The following is a 14619-nucleotide window of genomic DNA, read 5'->3' as shown; positions in this document are numbered from 1 at the left end:
ATTAAAAGCCATCCAAACATTACAATCGAAAAGTACAGATTAAACAAAAGACATGATTTAGAAGAAGGCTAAAATTTTTTGACCTTATTAATGGTCTTTATGAACTTTTATGCCAAATTTTGATGAAGAAGAAGATACTTCAGAACTGAAAGCAAGGCGTTGCACTTTGGGTTCTGTGTATTGCCAAAATTACAGTACAATTAAGTGAAGGTATTTCAGGCTGCTCGGGGAGCAGTGGCAGTTGCTAGGCAGCATCTGCTCCTGTCAGAGATGCTTCTTTCTTTGTGCAGTACAGAACCTCAGCCAGGAATACTGCCACCAATGGATTATTCCAAGGCAGCTTACTGCCATCACATGGCATCTGCAAAGTGCTCACCCGCTGCCTAGCAACACCGCCTCTTTCTACTGAGTCATAGCAGCACCAGGACAATATTCCTGCAAAAAAAGAAACAGATGCCTGAGAAGAAAGGTGATCATTCAGTAGCAGAGCAAAGGATTGCAAGCATCCTTCCCCTGCCCTCCAAGATAAAAATAGAGATTGGCTCAAAAATCATGAGCTGTTTAAAATAGTTTTGCACATCCTGGTGGCAGGACGTGGGAGAGAAGGAACGGACCAAAACCCACAGTGTTGTCCACTGCCTTTGCTGTGTTAAGGAACTGGTCTTGAGCTCCCAGCTTTGCAAGGGTCTATCCTGTTACTTCATCCTCTTCCTGTCACTCCATTCCATCAGTTCATTCACCCATCCCTCATTCCCTCTATGCAGGAAGCAAATGCAGCAGGCTTTTTCTGCCTTTTAAAGAGAGGCAAAGGCTGTTTCAGTTTCCGAAACCTTCCCCCTCTTTCCAATACCCAGCTTGCAAAGAGAACACTGAGCAGGCTCTGCCCAGAGAGGTGAGGAGCTGCTCTGCACTGCTGCACTCCACAGGCTGCAAACGTGAGCCTGTTGAACACTTAACTGTTCAACACCAGGAAACAAGGTAAGAAACCAATCAAGTTTTGACTCTCCTGGAGGGTGGAGATTGCACCACCTCTCTAGGCACCCTGCTCCAGGGCTTTCCCACATGCACTGTGGGAATCACTGTCCTGACTAGAATGTGCCCCCACGGCTCCTCCTTTCACCCTGCAGCTCTGAGAAGTGCCTGGCCCTGTCTCTCTGTACCTCCCTAGACAGCAGCTATCCATAAGCCAATCCTTTCCCATGCTCCACTTCCCAGTCTGTACCACGCTGGATCGTACAGACCCTCCTCTCTCCCCTGTGTTCCCACCTCCTCACCCCTCCTACTGCGAGGTGCAGCCCCAGAGCAACTAAAGAGGAAGAGAGAATTTCCATCACCATGGAGGTGCCCAGGAGCACAGCCAGGGATGTTGCTGCCTACAGGAGAACACCGCTGGCTCCTGTTCACACATGCAAAACCTCAGGGATCACCCCACAGCACCTTCCAGCGCGTCCCCTTCTGCACAGGCTACAGCGTGAGACTTTCAGCTCTCCCGTCTATCTGTTCAATAAGTTTTTAACACATTAAAGCTACCCGGGCATTTATGGTCAGTTTGCACAACAAGCAGCAGGAAGGGAAGGATAGGGCAGATTTATAAAAGTATATTTACCAGCATACAGCTCCTGCATTTTAGCTGAGAACTCCATAAACAGAGCCAGCCTGTACTGGCTGCTACACAAGAACTCTGCTGAAGACATCTATGAAACCTGTCAATCTACCCCATAAGAACTTTGACTTTTTTGGTTTGCAACTAAAATACAAAAAAAAAAAGCATTTGACTGACAAAATTGAAAATGCTTTCTTTTCATTATTTTTAACTCTTCCAATCTTGACTGAAGCAAACATGCATTATTTAATGCTATCAACATCATCTGACATGTTGGGGAAATCCTCCTTTTCTCTTATTGTGTCCTCCATACAGGTTTATATTATTATTGTTGTTAATTTATTCTTATTAAATTATTATGTTATAATTTGTTTTTATTTAATAAACCATTTTTCCCGATTAAAAGGAGAATACAGTCTTCTGCCAGAAATACAGCCACTCCAGAAGTGGGGGAGAAAAAGCCAAAACCAAACCAAACAAACCCAACAAGATCAATAGTTGCAGTTTGGGGCCTTGCTGTGATGAAGAAAGAGAGAAGGCTATTTTCTACCTCCTCTGCCCCAGAGTCCAAAGAGAAGCTGTTTCTGCAAGACCAGTGCTTGAAACACAATCTTCCTTGGCATAAACCCCTTGGACCACAGAGATTACCAACCTGATCTGTTAAAAAGAAAAACAAATGGCCCCTCCCCTCAGATCAGTGCACTGGGAAGGGCTGAGCTGGAGCAAGGGGCAGGAGGATGGTGGGTGGGTGGGTGGGTGGGTGGATGGATGGATGGATGGATGGATGGATGGATGGATGGATGGATGGATGGATGGATGGATGGATGGATGGCTGGCTGCAGATCACCACACACTGCCAGAGGAGTTTCCCCAGCAGGCAGGTTCCCAGTGGGTGCTCTGCACACACAGCAGGGCCAAGCACAGCAGTGCCAGGACCTTTCCAGGTCCCAGGACAGCTCGCCCCACTCTAACAAGTCCCTGCTGGAGGAATGGCCTCACAGCATCACCTTTAAACAGAGGCACAAGCATGGAGAGGATTCCCCTCATCTCTCATCACGCCAGGCCCACAGGCAGTGCCCAGCTCCATTCTGTACAGCAACAGCAGGTGTCAGGGCAAGATTACTTCACAAAAATATTGATCCAGCTCTAACAGGTCCAGCAGAACTATACTGTTTTATCTTTGGTTTATCAAAATTCAGGCCACCAATCATTCAGACCACAAGCATTTAGAGATAGAAACAAAACACAAAGATGCACCAAAGTTCAAACCACAGTTTTCAGTAACCCTTTTTTCCAGTAATTCATATATTTTTGGGTTACTTGTCCCACTCTGGCTGAAACTTTCTCACCTGAGCCTACACTCTCTGTGCATGTAACGCAGCCACACATACACAAAGCAGTGCCTAGGTGAAGTGGACAGCTTTCTGCAGACACTTCCACAGGCATTTTTCGCCACAAAGCAAGAGATGGGTGAAACAGAAACATCTCCTCCTATCCCCCCACACGCAGACTCAGTTACTGGAAACAGACATTGCTCCCTACAGGGAGTATCCAGCACTGTCTGAGATATTCTCCTATGAAAGGCTCTCTGCTCCCTTCACCACTTGTTCGGGCAGCCCACCCAGCAAGGCAAAGGACCATGTGCACTGTCACCCAAACAGTCTTGCAACTGCCTTCTATTTAGCAGTTCTGGGTTTCTCTGATGTGAATTCAAGGGTTCCTTTATCAGGTTCAGAAAACTAAAACTGCAGGTACCCATAAACATCTTGTTCATAAACATTTTGAGAGGGAAGAAGGGCCCTGCTGCACAAAAACACAGCCACAAGAGGTTTCCAGAACAGTGAGGCACCTGCCAAAGCACTCTGTGCTACACTCTGGCACCTTGGGTAGCTCAGGGACTTACATTCAACAGAAAGAAAATAAAATAATTCACCACTCCATCAACTGCCTCCTGCCAACACTAAATGCATTTAGTGCCCAAGCTTCCTTGCACTGAAATAAAAATTAAGGTTTGTCTAGATGTTTCAGAGAGCACCAGCTTACCTCTGAAAGCACAAAGGCCTGCTTTTAATCACCAAGAGTTAGCTGGCACCACTTGTCATAAGCTTTTCTTAAGGCTTAATATCCAGAAAGACTCAAGAAAAGAAAAAGTAGTTAAAAGCTGAAGAGGGATGCAGGGAAGTCTTATCCTTGGAATAAGTAATCACCTCACAACTGCACTGGAAAGCACTCAGTTTGCTCAAAGCCTCGGTTCCCTGCCTTCCAAATATATTCCCTAAGTTTGGACTAAGGACTTACTGTTTGAACAAACACTAAAGCATGTCTAAGAGGAAGGAATTACGGCCAAAAGAACTTTAGAGATGCTTTCAGGATGTCAGAAAACCTCACAAAGTTCATTTTGACATGGAAAAACTTGAACAGAGGTTTGATTTTAACATCAGGCACTTGAGTGAGATATTTTGTATTTGTCCTGAGGTTCAGTGAGCAGACAAATTTTGAAACAGAACAAAGTGAGAAATGTTGTGAGATGAAGGTTGATTCATAACTTAAAAACAATCAGTAGAAAGACCACTGTCAATCACAACTGGTTTTGGACCAAGATCCCATGGTATGCTTCCTTTGGCCTCTTCCTAAGTGCACAGCACAGCTGAGAGAAGAACACAACAAACATAGTAACCACGCAAACTAAAGAAAAATGTCTCTGGAGAAGGAGGGAAAAGTTGCATCAGTCTCTTCAAAGAGCTAAATAAGCTTCCACAGACTTCCCATTCTCTGGTGTTTTCACACCCACATCTGAAAAGTGCTCCTATTTCTCAAGAGAACAGATCTATGGAATACATATGGCCACCAATAACACCAGTTGTTGGTCCCATCAGGCAGTTACAGCTCTTCTGTATGAGAACCATTTCCAAATAGCTATTTAATGTGTTAATCATAAAAGCTTGTCCATCTACATGTCACTGTGCATATGAACACAGAAAACTTCCTCATTCCCAATTATCCCCCTCTTGTGGGTTTTGAAATGCCAGCAAATACATGGTAGAGAATTTTGTAATTACAAATTCTGGTAATAGTTCTTACATGTTTCCCTGATGTCTGCACTGGAGTCTGACTTGGTAAGGGCAGAATTGCTGAAGAAAAGGCTTTGCAAGGGTACTGAGACTCAAGTCCAGCTGAGCTGTGCCATTGACTGTGCCCTAAGGAAGTTGCTTTTAGAGGACTAATAAAAAGTCATCCTTCCTCTATTCCCACATAGAGCTGCAAACCACAACCCGCACCATCACTCCATACTCACACACCAACTTTCTATCCCTTAAGTGGTTCAAAAGAGAAATGATTTTAAATTTCCTCACCAATTTCACTCTGAACACTTGAACAATGAATTTAAGCCCACAGCACACAAGAAACACCTGACAGAACCTGATTAACCTTTTTTTTTCAGCAAGTCAGAAGCTTTAAATTTGCACTACTATGCACAGAAATTCCAATTTCAAGTTCTTCCCCACCCAACCCTATTTCCATTAAACATGGAGGAAAAGTTATCCAAGTTTGCCAACTCACATCATAAAATGTCTCTTGTTACTGGCTGTATTGTTAGGTGAGGACAAAAAGCCTGAACACCAAAGTATTTCCACCCTTACAAAATCATTCTAAAAACAAAATCCCTTCTGTGCTGGGGATAAGCTCGGGGAGGAAGTGCTTTTGCCCCCACCCTACTGGCCAGCGGCTGAAGCCCTGCAGGTCTTTACTGAATACCTAATGCAGCACAATAAAAAAGAGATGGAGAAAATTGCTCTAAAACCCATCAAAACATCCAAATTTAAACCCCATATTGCACTGCTATCACATCTTACTCCAGGATCACCCCCACATTCCTATACAAACCATGCAAGGAACTGGTAAGCATACACATCTCACTTCCTGCCTTTGTGAGCAATTTGCTTCTCAACTTCATTCCTCCTGTATTTAGAAAGTTTTGGCTAATTTCTACTGCAAATTCATTTGTGAACAACTGGTATTTAGATAATCTCAAAGTAGTGATATCTAACAGGTAATTCTCATCCAGTTCTGCAAATCAGCTCTTCATGAGAGCTGGCCTAACCACAATGCCTTCAGCTTAGTCTTTTCTAGAACAGACAAGCCAAACTATATTAAACTCTTGCCACAAAACAGGACATTTAATCTCCAAGTTCTATCAGCACTCACAGCATTCCAGATTTACCCTACTCTGGAGCTGAAGTAGCCCACCACATTTAATGACACTTTAGTAACCTCTCCTCTCTACATGATAGTATCCCACCAGGTGCATCTTGGGAGGTGCTCTTTTCCTGAGACATTTCAAGGTGTGATTCATTTCCCATCCAGTTAAATAACACATATACATTTCCTTTATGATCCCTGACTGACAAATTCCTTTGCTCATTCTTAAGGCCTACAGGTAAAAAAAGGCCCTTAGGAGCAAAGTACTGAATGGAAATTACTCCAATCCCTGGATCATCCCATTTTCCTGAGCAAGTCCCCAGGTACCAGCAGCACTTCCCAAAGCAGTGGAGCACAGAAGGTTTCAAAGTGCATCCCTGCACGTAGTTTTGGTTCCAAGACAGATCTCTGAAGAATATCCTTAGTCACCTCCCTCCTGCTGCCAGACAATTACATCCCCTGGCACAGCGACACAGGAGAGAAAATGAAATATAACCTATGTCCCTAACACGGCACCTGATGCAAGGATTGATATTGCTTCCCATATAAACAATGGGCATTTTCCTAATTTGGGAGAGGGACTTTTCTCTACCTCTCTGAAACTTTTCATTTTTAAACCTGCAACAAACCACTCCAGCGAGCGAGTGAAACCACAGTGCCACTCATAGCCCCCTTCAGCAGCTGCCTCTGGATGAACAGCTAAGGCAGGGTCTTGTGCCAAAAGCCCCGAGGAAGGAAGGAAGACTTTGGTAAGTTCTGCAGTCCTGTTTTCCGAGCATAAACATGAACTGGAAGTGTGCGAGCCAAAGTTTAGTGACAAGGGGGGGAAAAAAAAGAAAATCAAGATACTGATCAAAAAGCTGCAGTACAAAACTGTAACTAGGACATGGCGATGTTCCATCCCTTCTCAGTAAGAACGAGGGAAAGTTTAGTTGTATGTATTTGTGCTTATGGATTTATTTTTCATTGCTACCAAGTAAGCAGTGAAAATAAAGATTTTAAAACATTTTTAAAGAACAGATTTTAACCCTAATTCTTTGAATAAACTAAGAACAGATTCTGTTGATGCAGGCAGGTTCTCCTTCTCCTCCATGACTTAATACATACATATTTAATATGGTCAGCCATACAAAGTGGCATGTTGATACAGCATCAATCACATTTAAAAAAAACCAACAAAAACAAACAAAAAACTTTCCTGAGAGCCACCTAAATGTGCTCCTTGCACAAAAATAAAAGAGCAAAAACTGAAAACCTAATGAAATAATCAGCTCTTACGCAGTAGCCAAATGTTGTTTACTAGAGCTTTATTTAACTTTTTCTTTTAATACATTAATATTTAGTACTTGCTTTTTAAGACTAAACAAACTAATCGGATCACTTTAATAAATATTTTCCTAGAGACAGAGACTGCTTTAAAAATACTAAAACACTAGAGGGCTAGAGAGCATTATCTTCAATAATCAGTTCAGAATTCCTATTAATTGTGTTCATCACTGGCCGCCTTAAGCACCTGTGGAAGAACTGTCTGCTTTGCTTCAGCAAGTCTCAAGTTTTAAAAGTAGAGTTGGGATTAGAGGCACTGAATATAAGTATTTCTAAATAGAGGGGAATTACTCACAACAGCTACCAGGTAGTTGCTATAGCAGCTGAGAAATAAAATCAAGGAAGATCTTCAAGGTTGTTAGGAGAGTGTTTAATTTATTTAGAAATATCCTGAGCAATCTTTTAATATCTTTGCTGCAGATGCATGCAGTGATTTGTTTGAGAACTGGGCAATGCAACGGTGTTGTATTGCAAGTGTGGGAAACTTCTTTTAATTGCAGGTAGGCACAGAGGGCTCCAGAACCGGCCAAAAGGCACCAAGGTTCCCAGCAGGAAATGTGACAGATTCTCCTGCAGCCGAGAGCCTGTGGCTGCACAGGAGTATCTGCTGAGGGGCTCCAGCCAGCACAGGGGAAATGCCTTCGATGCTCCCCGGAAGCCAGAGCAGAACACAAAGCCCTTCCACAGCCAGGTGCTGAGAGGGGAACGCGGTGTCTTTCCGAAGGATCAGATTCTGTGAATTATCACCCCTGAGCCAGCCACCCAGGTAAGGCAACAGAGCACAACCTACTTGCAACAAAGAAACAGCATCGGGATGAACCACTATAAATGGCACTTTCCCTTGCCTTGGTACACAAGAGCAGCTATGTCAAAGGCCTGGATGCCCAGATGTGCCTTTCTGTTCCACCAGGAACCTCTTTGTGGTATTCCAGAAATAACTGATCCCGCTCAGCTTACATCAACAGAGACAGAAAGTTTATTGCCTTAACCCAAAGGCAAATCTTTAAACTGTGCATGGTTTAGCAGGAGCACAGAGAAAACACACGGTGGCTTTTTGAACAGAGACTGCTCTAACCAAACCCAAACTACTCAAGCCCAAAGGCATAAGCTCAGAACAGTGACTCATGCCAAGAAGATTATTTTTGCACATATTACTTGTGGAATCAGGATAATTTACGCTGCTATTCCCCCCCACACTATTTTTTTTTTTTTTGCCAATGCACCTCCCAGCAGCAAACCCTCAGGTCCACACCTTCTGCAGACCATGTGCTTCAAATGCACAAAAATTACCCTTCCAGCCAGCAATGACAGATCTACTTTTGAAAAACTGAGATGCCACTCCTCACTTGTAGTAACTAAACTCCAGGTATAAGCAGCATTTTTCACCTATTTTCCTTCTCTAGAGGATTATCAACAAATTTCAATTACAGGAAAAGTAATTAAAGCTACTCAAGAATAAAAAAAGCTTGCCTAGAGAGCACCAAAACTTGCACAACTCAGCTGTTACCTCAGCCCTACCTACAGGTGTGCTGTGTCTGCAAAAGAAAAATCCCCATCCTTAGAGGAATGTTCTCCAGCCCAGGGAACATCACTGAAATCACACTTGTTTTCATTCACTGCTCTCCCTTCCACATGCCTTTTCCCTTGTTTACAACCTGACTGGAGATTTCCCAGCTTTTCTTTTCCAATATCTGCGTAAAAAAATTAGTTCACCTGTTTTTTTGATCAAGGTAAAACAAGGATTTTCTTATTTGAGCACATGGGCCAAACACAAAAACAAACACTGAATATCAAACCCTGCGATGTGGCAAAGAAAAACAACTACAGAAACAGAAGGAAAACAACATGATTTGGAAGACAGATAATTATTTTTTGAAGCATCCATTACAATTATAGTCAGTTACATCTTAGGGTAACAGAGGTGGCCCTTGCCCAGCAGACGAGGTATGAAAAAAAGTACAGCATCAACTACATTAAAAAACCCAGCAAAACAACTTGGTATTCCTGAACACATCCAGCTGGGATGCATCAGGGCTTGTTAACTTCATATACTCCCAGTGACCAACAGACACAGCAACACGACTGGAATCAACGACTTCCAGGTGTTATTTTCTGCCACCTGTTTATATCTCCCTACACTTACAGGTTCTCATCTGATGCTGCATTTGATTTTATTGTTTTTAAACAAAAGTGATTTGCTTCATCTCTCTTTACTATGAAGACAAGTGGGATGTACCAAGCAAAATATTTGCTGTACAAGATGAAAAATTAACAAGAAGTATTTTTAATTATTAAATTAACAGAAAGCATTTTAACAAAAAGGCATTAAGGCTTCTAATTGCTCACAAATTAATTGCTAAAATCCCACTTTAACAGTTCCGGTTAACAGATCATGTAGCAAATTTGTTGATACTATTTTAAATATTTTGTAGAAATCAATCATCACTGCACGCTGTGGAACTTAAAAATCAATATGCACAACTGATAACTATAAATTTAATGAGGCGTTTAAGTAACTAATCAGGGTAGCAGTAGTAGGTTTTATTATAATACAAATCAACAGTTTAAGAAAAAATAAATCGAGATGAGAAAAAGCGAAGTAAAAGAAATTCTGTATCTTCCGCTTCATTAGATGTAACATTTCGGCTTTTATCAGGGATTTACACGCTAAAATAACAAACCAAAGCCGCCAACGGTGATGCCTCAGATTAGAGCAGCCACGATGCCAGACGGCTGTAGAATGTGATTTCCCAAAACAAGGGGAAAGCAGCGCAGTCCGCAGGCACAGAGCCCCGGGCCCCGCTCCCGGCCCGGCCGCCCCTCGCCCCCGCGGCCGGGCAGGTGCAGCACCGACGCCCCCTAAAGACACCGCGGCGCCGCCGGCCCCTTCCCAACTCCATCCGCACATCGCCTCGCTCCGCAGATGGAAACGCAGGGAAAAGGGAACCGCGCGCTTAAGTAGATTAAGGGCTCAGCAACTCGTTTTCTGATTATTTGTGCGATCCCGACCCCAGCGCGGGCCCCCGAACTCCGCTCGTCTCTCGCGTCGCCGCGGCGGCGCTCGGGGAAATAACGCGAAGCGAAGCACACGCAGAGCCCATCCAGCGGCGCGGGCAGGGCAGGGCAGGGGAGGCAGCGCCGGGCAGCCCCCGCGGCCAGCGCTGCTCCCATCCCGGCTCCACCTGAGGGGCAGCGCCGCGGCCACCGCCGGCCCCGGGGGAGGGGAACAGCCGCCCCCCCCACGCACGGCACAGCCCCGGGGTCCGGCGGGAGAGGAGGGGGCGCGCGGGGCGGGGGAGGGATGCGGCAGCACCTACCCACGCCGTATTTCTCCTCCTCGGTGGGACTCCACATGCTGCTGGATGGCTCGGCCGCGGCCGCCGGTCCCCGGGCAGAGCGCGGCGGGCGGGCGGGCGCCGCTCATCGAGCGGGGGCGGCTTCTCCTCCCCCGCGCTCAGCGGAGGCGCCGCGCCGGCAGCCCCCGCCCCACGCTCCGGCCGGGGCTGCGCTGAGGGGTCGCTTCGCCGCTGCCGGGGGGCGGGGGGAGGTCGCCCCCCGCCCGCCCGGGTGGTACCGGCCGCCGCGCCGCTCCCCTCCGCGGCCGCTCGCCGCCGGCCCGGCGCCTCTGCTCGCGCGGCTCCCGCGGGCTCCGGCCCTGCCGACGCGGCGGCTCCGCGGAGCTCGGCGGCCCCGGGCCCCCTCCTCGTCGTTCTCGTTCTCCTCCTCCCGAGCCGCCGCTCCCGCCGCCGCCGCCTGAAGGACTCGGGGCTGCCGCGCCCCCCCTCGCGCTCCCGGCGGACCTGGCGCGCACGCGCGGCTCGCGCCGCCCCCCCCCCCCCCCCCCCCCCCCCCCCCCCCCGTCCCCGTGCGGCCGCACGAGGCGCGCGCGGGCGCGAGGCGCGGGGAGGCGCGTGCCCTCTGAGGGCGGGCAGGGGAGCGGCCGGGCCCTGGCAGCCTCCCGTCCCCATCCCCGTCCCCATCCCCGTCCTCATCGCCGGCTCCGTCCCATCCCCGCCGCACCTGCCGGCCCCAGCGGCTCCCGGGAGACCGGCCCGCAGTGCAGCACCGAGCCCGGCCGTGTTGCTCAGCAGCGGGGCCGGCCCGACCCCCGACCGGCGCCCCGGGCTGCCCGCGACACGGCCCCGAGCCCCTGGCAGCGCTCAGCTACCCCTGGCCCCTCAAACCCCAGGCACCACCAGCGTTTAGATCAAAATGTGGCTGATACTGTGTTCGTGTTTCGTTTTCTTGTCGATATCGTTTATCTCCAGAGCTTCTAAAGAGCTGGCGAATTTCACATGGTTTCCACAATGAACACGTATCCAAAACTGGAAACGGTCTTTAGATTTCATCTCTAAGTTCAGCTTCCGCTTCCTTCCATAAAAACTGAATTTGAATTCTTCGCAGCAAAGGAAAAGCTGAACTAAGTTATAGAAAAGTTTTCCAGCAACTGAAATTTTACTCCCGGCAATATTCTGACAGACCAGCGCCCTTGCCCCGGTCAGAGCCACCACAAAACCACTTTTTATACAGCCTTTTCAGAAACCTTTGTAAACAACTTGCTTGATGTGAAGTTTTAGGATTGGACTAAACTTTTAACAATATAACTTCAGATGTACCCAACACTTTTAATAGAATATCTGTTCTCTGATTATATAATAAAACAGAATGAAAGTCATCAACTTGCACTACAGAACTTGGGTTGCTGTGGAAACCTTCATTATTTATTTTTTTAACACGTGCAACTACTGTTTCCCGAGCAGGGCCAGGTTTCTGTTTGGGTTTTGGTTTGGTTTTGGGATGTCGGGTTTTGTTTTCCTGTGTGGAGAGCAAACAGCAAGTGGCCAAGAACTGAGTGTGCTTGTACATTATTCATTTAAAAAAACCAACTTATTCTATCCTACCTTAATTCATATTCACATTTAGGCATTTGTATTTACAATAGCTCCGTTCCTTCCCTTCCTGAGGCACTCCCACAGCATGCAGAAATAGCTTTTTGAAGGGACAAAGCATGACAAAGTCATTGAGTTGCATCTGTTGGAGATAGGCTGCTCCAGGGTTTGAGAAGCTGGTTTTGGTTTTTTAACTCTGTATATGTCAATAATAAATACCTTTCCATCTCTTCCGAGTACTTTGGGAACAGAAAACCTCTGCAGGGACAGGAATTGGTTAATTCTTCCAGGCTCTTTATTCCACAGTCTCAGCCCTTCAAGAATTCTTCTTGCTGCCAAGCTGACCAGTACTTAAACTGATATTTTTCTTGCTTAAGAAAAAATACAGTATATTTTTTACCAAATTGCAACCATTTCTGAGTTGACTCTTCCCGTAAAGTAAACCAAGAATGAAAGCAAACTTGGGAAGGCAAGTGAGACCCTTCTAAGGTTAGATAAACTCTGAGAAGGACACCAAAACAGCTGGACAGAATAGGACCTGCAAGGACCTAATAGCTTAGAGAAAGCACTTTATTTAAAGGCCATATGTGTGCTCATGGACATACAAATGACAGCATTAGCAGGGACACACACTGATGGCAGATTACCTGTATTTGAAACACAACACGTATCATTGCATGTTTATTCCTGACTCTTTTCTGCACTGCTGCTGGTGAAGAGCAGGTCAGTAGATGGCCATATGACCCACATGACTTCAGGACGAAAAAAAGTCAATGTACTTAGCTGTGGAGTCAGTGGAATGCAAGTTTGCTTAACTTAAAGTTACCAAATATATTTACACCTGTTCCTCTGATCTCTGCATCCACCCCTTTAATGAGGCTCCTATCACCTCCACAGAAATACTGATTGCTTTAGTAAACACTCTTAGCTTAAGTGTAGCAAGGAACAAACATCTCATCCTCCCACGGAGGCAGAGCCACAAATCTCCCAGGCACCAAGCTGGAATTCAGGATTACCCACGTGCACAGGAGAGACCAAAGCAAACAGCCACTGCTGCAGAACAACTGTTTCTGCTGTCTCTTCTCTCTCTTAACAGAGCTCACTCCTGCCAGCTTCAATATTCATACTGCTGTGGAAAGCACAGGAAAAGCAGAGAAGTACTGTAGCAAGCAGAAACAAGAAATTCTCAGGGTTATATGCCCCAGGGTTTTCTTTCTTTTTCTTTCTTTTTTCCTGGAGCTGTTTTTGTTTTCCCTTATAAAGTTTGCACATTGAAAACACTACACAAAATTGGAATCCAAAGCCTACTTCTAGTAAGGTTTTTAAAGAAGTTTTTAGAATCAGTATCAGCAATCAAACTAAAATTTAAAATCTGATGTAAATGTCAGAGCTCCTGCAAGAGTTTCTGTTGGTGAGCATTGTGGATCCCAAAATTAATGGTTTTCAGGGAAAAGGGGCCTTCCCTTGCAGAAGTCTTTGAGGGGCTGTTCTGTCTCTAAACTCTTGTATTGCGCTGTACTGAAATAAAGGCAAATACAAGCTTCAAGAACTTATTTAAATGAACAAGTCAGCAGAAAAGCACTAATCTCTGAAAAACACTGTGTAAAGTTACTTAATGTCCACTGTGTTCAGGAGTTGTCCTGTCAGAGGCATTGTGAGTTGCTTATGGTTCTGCTACTGCAAACACAGTTGTCCTTATCCAAACAGAGCAGGCAGCAATGTTTAACACTGTGTTAATTCAAATACATTAGAGAGTTCATCCTACACTGTCCTGTCTTGCCGTAATATAGATGTGATCTGAAAGACAGCTGGCTTGGGATTGGAGAGATTTGACACAGTTTCTTTCTCTTAAATAGATCAAGGGAACTGCACAATCCTTTCAAATGCTCTGCAAGGGACAATGGAAGGTCAGAGTGCAGAAAGCAGAGAGATTCTTACACCTCCCTGCAAGCAGCTTTCTCTCAGTTATCCCAGCCTTAAGGTAGCACAGAACATATCACCTCCTGCCCTCTTTTTCAGGGAAGTGCAGCCCCACACTTTACCCTTTCTCCCCATTCTCAGGCCTATAGTTAGTTGCTGGTAACTTCTGTTATTACTTCAAGCCTCTGTTTCAGCAAGATGCTCCAGGACCCTTGCCATCAGAAAATAATAATCAGAGATCAATTTCAACTCCCTGTGACATACCAGACAATTTATTTGATTACATTCCATCTTTTTCTACACTTGAGATTCTGACTTTTTATTTTTGTTTCTTTAAAGTCCATATTCTTCCCCTGTTGTTAAGACAAATTAAGCCACTGAACAACTTTACTTTCCCATTAAATTATGAATTTCTCACCTTGCAGGAAGAAACAAAGAGATGCAAAGCAAATCCACTCTATCATCATCTGTGATCATCTATCATCATCATCTCTATCATCATCTCACAGGTCCTTTTGAAGCACCAAGTGTTTCTACTTTATGCCTCAAAAGGGATTCTGGTGCCCCAATAACTGAGCTATTCTTCCTTTGGTGAAGTCATCTTCTAGAACTTTTAAGCAGGAAGTCTCAGGTTTTGGGTGCACAAACCCAAATTCTATTTTTTGTCCTATTGCACAGGGT

General features: G+C 45.6%; 1 protein-coding gene across 11 annotated transcripts in view; it reads right to left on the bottom strand.

The window, feature by feature from the left end:
- DOCK3 (dedicator of cytokinesis 3) overlaps positions 1-10920 on the bottom strand; it is a 185898-nt gene extending 174978 nt beyond the window's left edge. For all 11 annotated transcript variants that reach the window (XM_038149579.1, XM_038149585.1, XM_038149580.1 and 8 more), the window contains exon 1: positions 10447-10920. In XM_038149579.1, coding sequence (XP_038005507.1) covers positions 10447-10483 — 37 coding nt within the window. In that variant the 5' untranslated portion in view covers positions 10484-10920. The remainder of the gene's footprint in view (positions 1-10446) is intronic.
- Between the last annotated feature and the right edge of the window lie 3699 nt (positions 10921-14619).

Source organism: Motacilla alba, chromosome 12 (assembly GCF_015832195.1).
Source record: "Motacilla alba alba isolate MOTALB_02 chromosome 12, Motacilla_alba_V1.0_pri, whole genome shotgun sequence".
In the NCBI taxonomy this organism is placed as follows: Eukaryota; Metazoa; Chordata; class Aves; order Passeriformes; family Motacillidae; genus Motacilla; species Motacilla alba.
Note: the sequence above shows the minus strand (reverse complement) of the source record. Positions and strands in the feature narration are given on the sequence as shown.